Source organism: Cottoperca gobio, chromosome 3, assembly GCF_900634415.1.
Source record: "Cottoperca gobio chromosome 3, fCotGob3.1, whole genome shotgun sequence".
Lineage (NCBI taxonomy): Eukaryota > Metazoa > Chordata > Actinopteri > Perciformes > Bovichtidae > Cottoperca > Cottoperca gobio.
This window is the reverse complement of record NC_041357.1, coordinates 7,865,606-7,874,800: the sequence shown is the minus strand read 5'-3', so window position 1 is coordinate 7,874,800 and position 9,195 is coordinate 7,865,606. Positions and strand designations below refer to the sequence as shown.

The 9,195-nt window shown below is 39.9% G+C and overlaps 1 protein-coding gene across 1 annotated transcript in view; it reads right to left on the bottom strand.

Annotated features, from left to right (window-relative positions):
• Nucleotides 1–313: 313 nt before the first annotated feature.
• The window catches only part of adamtsl5 (ADAMTS like 5), a 33,934-nt gene continuing 25,052 nt past the window's right edge, over nucleotides 314–9,195 (bottom strand). Inside the window, exons 8-13 of the mRNA XM_029459508.1 lie at nucleotides 6,812–6,898; nucleotides 6,055–6,218; nucleotides 4,509–4,713; nucleotides 2,278–2,409; nucleotides 1,987–2,058; nucleotides 314–1,885 (exon numbers count right to left, since the gene is read on the bottom strand). Coding sequence (XP_029315368.1) covers nucleotides 1,551–1,885; nucleotides 1,987–2,058; nucleotides 2,278–2,409; nucleotides 4,509–4,713; nucleotides 6,055–6,218; nucleotides 6,812–6,898 — 995 coding nt within the window. The 3' untranslated portion in view covers nucleotides 314–1,550. The remainder of the gene's footprint in view (nucleotides 1,886–1,986; nucleotides 2,059–2,277; nucleotides 2,410–4,508; nucleotides 4,714–6,054; nucleotides 6,219–6,811; nucleotides 6,899–9,195) is intronic.

The following is a 9,195-nucleotide window of genomic DNA, read 5'->3' as shown; positions in this document are numbered from 1 at the left end:
TTATTATAGCACTGAGATCGGGTTTTGTTTGAGTTCTTTGTGGTTGTTATCGTTGTTTCTTGCTTTGGAGAGTGGTGTTAACTAGGCTGCTAACAGTAGCCATGTTGCTAACGGAGTAGACTGATCTTCTTGTTCATATGAAAATCAACGATAAACGGACAGAAAATATGTTTTAAATTTCTCCGTTGCGCTTGTTTGTAAAAAAAAAGCAGCGTGTCATGTGTTGTTGGCAGCTATGAGGAAAACAGAAGCGGCACCAAAATAAATCTGTTATTCTGTTGTGGGATAAATAACAGAAATCTGTTGAATGTTCTTGTTTTTTTGGACGTCTATAATAAGTCTATAATAAGTTTATTTTACAAAGAGTGGGTCATTATCATTGATACACTCTATGGACAAAATGTATAAAACCATTATTTTTGGCACATGTAGATGAGGTTTGAGAAAAAAAAAAAGTTATAAATCAAATGCATAACACAAGGCACAGAAGTTAACTGACTATTCAACAGACGGCAAGTTTTCTCAACACACTTATAGTCAAGTTATACTTTAGTAATAATCAGTGCCACGCAATAAAATACTGTATATTTCATAATCTCTTTCACGTAAAGTATCACAAAGCAGACCTGATTTAACACGCTATAAAAAAATAATACCACAAAAAGGAGCAACACAGACACTATGAAACAACAAGTGACACACAAGTTATATATAAATATATTGTGAAGCAATATGTTGTTATATCTCGAGAAGGCAAAAATCCACCTCTGATTGAAATCCTGATTGTATGCTGCAACATTCACAATGAGCGTGTTGCATTCAGCTGCAGTCACATGTGCTGTTTGAAAGATAACGATCGTTTTAGATTCTTATTCAAAACTGTTAAAGTTAGAATCTGGTCCACTTTTCTTGCTGAAATTCCCATTTCCCAAAGTTTCAATGTTGCTCAACAGAGAAACACAAGCATATTTAATGATACTCGAGGCTTGAGGGACCGACACCAACTTATTGTTCATATTTCATACTGAAAATATTTGCTGTTGTACCAACTCTACTGAGCTTAACATAATACAAAGTCAAAATGGTGTTGGATAAGATTTAAGTTTAAGTGTTTTGAGGTGGATTTTTCCTTTAAAATATATACACACACAAAAATACAATAATACAAAAAAATTAAACGATAGCTGTGGAAAACCAGCAATCACAAAAAGGCCATTTCAGTCAATGTTCTTCTCTTTGGTATGTGTTTAAAGGTGGGCACAAGCATCCACCTAAAGTGCTCTATATGGTACAGTCAGCTGGTCAGGCTTTTAAATAAACGTGGAGTCTTTGGTTTCTTAATGTGGCGAGCTTCAAATGTCTGTTGACTATCCAGCTGTCATTTTTCTCCAGTGACGCCACTATGGAATTCATCCGACCATCACATGGTTCACATGGAGTCTGATGGCGTTTTGAAGGTCCAGAAATGAAACATTGGACGTGAATAAAGCTGCAGTATGAGCTTTGTTCTCTGACATACACACACTCTCACACACAGTTTGTCTCTACACTCATCCGGTCAGTTCTGCTGGCTGTTTGGCTCCTCTGTTGCTGCACAGTCTTTCAAGCGGTCGCAGGAGTTCGTCCTCTCTGGGTCTGTACGGCACCACGTAGCTCTCCTCCTCCACCAGGATGCGGTTCAGCGTGTGCTCGTGGTTAATGTGGCGACGCACCATCAGTATATACTGTTTCCCCTCCTCCAGGTGGGGGCAGTCACACACGTTAGGGACCCACAAGAACTCCCGGTGTTCCAGGCGGAAACCGTTGCGGTAGGTGTGGATGATCTGGACGTCATAACGCGTCTCCTGGCCTCTGTAAAGCTTCCCGAGGACTCGGCCCCGAAAAACTAACAGAGAAAATTCAATGAGATATTACAATTCACATGTTAAAGTTAGCATTCTGTCACAACTTATTTAACAACAGCAACGCTACAAGGTTCAAACTCACCAAAGTCCTTCTGACAATACTGTCTCTGGCGTTCCCTTCGACCTTTAACTCGGTGACATTTCCCACAATGCCCTGTACAATAAAGCGAGCAGAAACAAGATCACAAATATAGTCATGATCTAAGAAAAAATGCGGTAAACAATATTTTTACATGTTCAGAAATATGCATTCTAAAATATAAATAATATAAACAAGAGTTTTTTCCTGAAAAATCTGAACATTCATTGGTTCATGGTTAGTTGGGCTTGTTGGGGGATGGTGAGGGTTGAGTGGGGAAAATGGAGACCATACTTCCGGGTGAAGGCTGAGGGAGGAGGTTTCTGTGGTTCTCCTCCCGCTCCAGGCGAGGCAGGACGGGCTGGTGAGGGCGCTGGCGGCGGTTGTGGTGGGGAGATTGGCGGGGCGGCTTCACAGGCCTTAAAACTAGGAGACACAAATCACACACTTCAATTTGGTTCAATTTTAAAAAACATTTCTGACTCTAGCCACTTATTGGTAGCACTTCCAGATCTCTTGTCTCAAAGTCAATGGATTTTTGCTTGGATTCCAAAAATAACGTCTGTGGTTAATACAAGCATAAGAGATTTTGATGTTTTTTACACCACTCGTGAATTTTGAAGCTTTTACATGTCTTAAAATGTCTAACAAGTGGCTAAATGAGACTACAGAGGTTGTGTAGGACATTAAACGTCATCATGCTAAAAGTCATGTAAATGGACTTTATAAGGATTAATAAAATGCCAATAGCAGTGAGCTGTTATATATATATAATATAATATAATGAATACTACCCTACAGTATTTGTTAACATACTGTGCTTCCTCTCAGACGTCTTGGACCAAAAAATGACACCAGAAACAAGTAGAATAAAGTCTTCTTCAACTTTGATTGGTAAACATGTGTTCTGGTTTACAAATGTATCAGTTAGTTTGGCCCTGTTTGCTGCTATTCATTATATTTCAGCAAATCACCAGCGAGCTGGAAGATCTGCGATTACAAGACACCTGGATTCAGTTAATGTCAATGCATTGGCATCGGTACCAATGAGTAACTCAGACCACCTTCTGTCAAAATGAAACTGCAGGCACAGTTCAGCTCAATATGCTGCACAAGTTAAGAGAAAATAGGAAATTCTTAGTTTGGATATATTGGTCCGAAAACAGCAGGTTTCTCTCAAAATTTTCAGATCATTCTAACCTCATTATGTCCCAACATGAACAAATCAGGACCAGAGTCAATGACTGGAAAGTTCACCTTGATACCCAACAAACAATCAACACACTATTTCTGGCAACATCAAGAGTCAGATTGTGTTTGGCACGTATTCATCAGCTGGAAAATGCTTCCAGAAAGGCTACTTAGATTTATTACAGTATTGGATAGAACCCGACAGAAGGCACAAGTCCTCAGGCTGTGTGCAGATTTCCATGTAAATGTGAGTATTTAGGGAAAGATTCAGAACATGTGTACTGCAGGCTTATCGTGAGAGATAAACCAGCTGCATTCCTCAGCCTGTAGATAACTCTTTTAAATCAAATGTGACCTGAACATGGATTATTTTTAACCCATCGTCCACCACACAGGTGTTCACTTATTGTGTCTTATTGGCTCTTCTGTCAGGGCGTGTACAGGCTGTAATTGATTGACACTTCCCTTGTTCTCCTGTTAGCGTGTTGTACCTGTGAGCTTCCTAATCAATAAATTAGTGCACGACAGAAAACACTTGTGAGGGTGTGCAGGGTTTTCAATACGATCAAGATCAGTGTATTTGAAACATAATACTCTGACTGAATTTTATTACTTCCTCCAAATATCACAATGCTGCTGCTGCAGACTTAGGGGTCAAAGTCTGCTCATGTACAGGCAATAAAACGCACTGATACACAGCTAACCTAGCCTAATATTTCTCTTTTACAGGAGTCTTTCACCCTGAAATCAAAGTTCAGTCAATGAACACCTTGAGCATAAATAAGTTTCGAATATGCTACATGATGGACTTAATTAGGGAGTTGGTCCTATTTTGGTAAATGTGGCCATCATTCAAATCGATTATGATACCATTGTAATGAATTTCTGAGAACATAACGACATCGCTACAACAACTACAAAGTGTGATTGGACAAGAAACACGAGACGGGTTGGAAACAGTGCAACAGTTTAGTCAGATCACAAAGATTGAAGGCTTATCAGATACCAAAACACTGCACCAGTACAACTCAGGTAAGTTATCACCACAACAACAATGTTTTCTTCCATTGCAATGACTGCCCGTTAAACCGTAGACAAACCTGCGTTTTTGTTTTTTTGCAGAAGCCTCGCGGTGCCAACACAGTGACCTCATCGAAATGAATGACCACTAATGTCTGATATTTCTTAGCGTTCTTCCCAACTTAAATGAACTTGGATATGGATATGAGTAGATCATGTAATAACTTTAAAGAGTTTCTAAGAGTGTTTAAACTTGTGCTTTCATCTATGAATATATTTAAGGGTAGTTAAATGAAGCTGGAGGCAGGACTTACACCAGTGGGGTTGGGTGGTGACAGGGGGAGCCCGGGTGGTGGTGGTTGTAGTGGTGGTTGTAGTGATGGGTTGATCCCAGGGGAGGTAGTTGGAAGTGTGATGAGCTTGACGCAGTGGACTCCTACTCCCGTGGTGGAGGGCAAATTGGCCTGGTGGCAGCCAGTACTCATACTCGATGCCCGGGTTTCTGTCTGTCGCCAGCACCTGCACACAAGGACAGCATGGAAACATCTTGATGGGCCAGGAAAGGTTTAGAATAATCTTTTCTGTTTTCATCTACCCCTTGTTTTATTACCGTTAAGTGCAGCGTACATGGTAGGATTTGCCACTTCTGGCATCAACATTTATATAATACTGAAGTAAACTCATATTGTATACATTTACTTTGTTTGATTTTACTCCTTATTCTGGCATCAGATCAGCTCAAAGAAACATATTCTTTGGCCCTAAAATACACTTTTTCTCTGTAGATGAAAAACAATATCACCATGGTCTTTTAGTGCTGTTCTGGGGCTTTCAATCCTACTGTATCCAAGATGTTATCGTATTGAAGGGATGACCCAATCAAGTTTTTGGGTCTGATCTGAGTCCTTTAATATTTGATATCTGCCAACACAGGGTCCGATCTGATACTTGACTTTGACTCAACTATTTTCTCTGTGCTTTAAAGAGATTTTTGGGAGGACTGGTCCATGTGTCCATTGCCTCGTACTCCTACTACCCTTGTAATCCTAAAGGTTGGAGTACGGGTTACAAGGGTAACTAAACTAGGGATCAACAAAACGGCATGGCAACTAAATTGATGACACATTTTCCTTAAGTCTCACAAAGCCAGAAGAAAACGTTGTCTTAACCTTAGGTTAGGGTTAACCTATAACCCTTAGACTTAGGTTTACAAGAGTACCGGGTCAAATTATAAGCAATACATCCGAGCACCAGTAAGAAGTCATGAGTGCTGTGGCATTCATACTCACCATGTAAAACACGCTAAAGGAAACAAACAGTACACAGTGTTTAGAGGATGCTTACAACCACCATCAATGTTTTACAGAACTCAGCAGTGTGCTTACAGTGTCTCAGGAGGAGGCAATAGTTAACAGCTGTTTGGTAGCTGAGCCATATCAGTTTGTGAAATACCTGTCTAGGGTCTGAATGGAAACAATCAATTATTCATTCAAACCTGATGTTTTTCTTCTCTTGGGAAATACTTAATGATAAGCAGAATAAGTGTAATTTAACAGTATATTGCAGGAAAGTAGAATCTTTTACTGGTTTTGGCGCATGCCTGGCTCAGAGGTGTCATTACTGGCTGACTGTGATAAATACCACAATGGTCTCAATAAAGTAGGGCTGGTTTTACTGAAACTTCATGATGGCTTTACAATGACAACATTTATGGTCTGTCCACTCAGGGCAAGAGGAACCTTCTCCCCATTAAAGGTTTTTTGTGGGGTGGTTTTTCTTAATCTGAATTGAGGGTGATTTCCAGATCCTGAGACCAGATGATGACCAAACTGTCATGCTCCAGAACCTTGGAGCTCTCACCATTAGATGGAGGTCTTCATGGGTGGGTCCTGGCACCTCAAAGCTCTCCCAGGTGTCTGCAGAGCGCCGGTAAAGCAGCTTCGTCCCGGCTACATTGTACTCGCCTGGGATGCTGATCTTCCAGTTACCGTTGATCACAAACTGGGAGCGACCGTTTTGGAGGGCTGGATAAGGTATGAAGGTATCAGGAAGGACGGAAGGAAATGTTTTGTGTTATTTGAAGTTGATAAATCAGTCAAATATTTCTAAATGCCAACCATTAATTCTCCATATATGTGGGTCATGTTGAGATAAAGGCAGGCTGTAGGAAACAGAAATATTTCCAGCTGGCTATATATGGCAGCTGTCTCTCCTCAGTGGCGGGAGAGAGATTTTCCATGACATAAATTGGAAACAAGTATCTTCACCTGCCTTGCCCTAATGGTCAGATAAAGCCTTTTAAGAGCGTCCCTTTCCAGACCACAGTGTGTGTCGTATCGGGGCCGGATTTATTTTGGTCTCATAAACAAGGATGAGAATAGATGCCCTTGGTTATTATGTTGCCTGGTAAACACACAGCAGGTCCAGAGACCAGATGGGACTGCTGAGCCTCCTATCTCTGGGGAGAGGAAGTAATAGCAAGTTTAGGAAATGCTTTAACTGCCGGATTAACACTGCAGCCATGGAGGCAGTGACGCAAAGTGAGTCGTGTGCAGAGAGCTGAAGCTGATATACACGGTACACCAGGAATGTGTGTGTGTGTCAGGCCGAGTCTTACCAAGATAATTTTTGCTGTTATCAGTGACTCGGATGTGAGTGGCTCCAGCTGGTATCATGGTTACTTCGTTGTATCCAAAAGGTCCGCCTGGCAAACAGACACACTCAGTTAGAGGCTTGGTTTTAACATGAGTTTCTCCTTTTTTTAACTAATTCACTTACAATCTGAAAACAGCTTTCAAACTAAGTGAGGGCCAAGAAGAGAAAAGCAACAGATGTCTTTTAAAGTCAAGTTATTTGAAGTTAATTATTCTAGATGGAGCACATTAAAAGTCAGTATCACATAATCTCTCAAGACTCTTTGTTGCATTGCAGAGATAATTCTGGTTTCAATCAGTGTTTTCTTTACACTGGGGCACTGGGATGTAATAATATAAAGCAACTTATAATACTAATACAAAGCAAGTCTTTGTTGTTAAAGGGGCACTTCACCGATTCTACATGTCTAAGTCAGCTTCCTAGTCACAGGGAACTACGTGGCTTGTAATAAACAGTTGTAATCTGTCTTCTGTTGAACCCATCCTTTGTAGACACAAACAGGGGACTGAAGCTGCTGCTGCTGCTTTTCATACACATATATTGTGTAATGAAAGACGCCATCAAGGTGCAATATGGGAAGTGTAAGATCCAGGGTTTTTGTGGAGCTTGATCCTTAATGTGGACCAGAAGACAGGATATCTTGGCCTGCACTGTATTGATATTGATCATTCTTTTCTATTTTTAACTCTGTCTCAATATTTGCAATACTGAATAACCAGAGTGCCACTTTAAAGCAGCAGTTTCAAGGCTTGTATTTTCTTGATTACATTGGACTCCTTTGTGAAGTGTTGAATATGTCTATAATGACAGTAATTACCGCAATGTTATGCTAATTTATGAAATTATGATAATTGACCAAAACTACCTAAAAAAGACCATGGTTCCTCCAAATCCCTAATCTACGACATTGGTGTCCACATGTTTTGCATATAATTACTTAATTATAATTAACTAAACTCAACAACATCTTCTATTGGAACTTTAGATGTTTCTCAATGTAAACATCATTACTCATGGTATCACATGTGGTGGTGACTATGGTGTTCATGTAAACATCATTACTCATGGTATCACATGTGGTGGTGACTATAGTGTTCATGTAAACATCATTACTCATGGTATCACATGTGGTGGTGACTATAGTGTTCATGTAAACATCATTACTCATGGTATCACATGTGGTGGTGACTATGGTGTTCATGTAAACATCATTACTCATGGTATCACATGTGGTGGTGACTATAGTGTTCATGTAAACATCATTACTCATGGTATCACCTGTGGTGATGACTATAGTGTTCATGTAAACATCATTACTCATGGTATCACCTGTGGTGATGACTATAGTGTTCATGTAAACATCATTACTCATGGCATCACATGTGGTGATGACTATAGTGTTCATGTAAACATCATTACTCATGGTATCACCTGTGGTGGTGACTATAGTGTTCATGTAAACATCATTACTCATGGTATCACATGTGGTGGTGACTATAGTGTTCATGTAAACATCATTACTCATGGTATCACCTGTGGTGGTGACTACAGTGTTCATGTAAACATCATTACTCATGGTATCACATGTGGTGATGACTATAGTGTTCATGTAAACATCATTACTCATGGTATCACCTGTGGTGGTGACTATAGTGTTCATGTAAACATCATTACTCATGGTATCACATGTGGTGGTGACTATAGTGTTCATGTAAACATCATTACTCATGGTATCACATGTGGTGATGACTATAGTGTTCATGTAAACATCATTACTCATGGTATCACATGTGGTGATGACTATAGTGTTCATGTAAACATCATTACTCATGGTATCACCTGTGGTGATGACTATAGTGTTCATGTAAACATCATTACTCATGGTATCACCTGTGGTGATGACTATAGTGTTCATGTAAACATCATTACTCATGGTATCACCTGTGGTGATGACTATAGTGTTCATGTAAACATCATTACTCATGGTATCACCTGTGGTGATGACTATAGTGTTCAGTGTAAACATCATTACTCATGGTCATCACATGTGGTGATGACTATAGTGTTCATGTAAACATCATTACTCATGGTATCACCTGTGGTGGTGACTATAGTGTTCATGTAAACATCATTACTCATGGCATCACATATGGTGATGACTATAGTGTTCATGTAAACATCATTACTCATGGTATCACCTGTGGTGGTGACTATAGTGTTCGTGTAAACATCATTACTCATGGTATCACCTGTGGTGGTGACTATAGTGTTCGTGTAAACATCATTACTCATGGTATCACATGTGGTGGTGACTATAGTGTTCATGTAAACATCATTACTCATGGT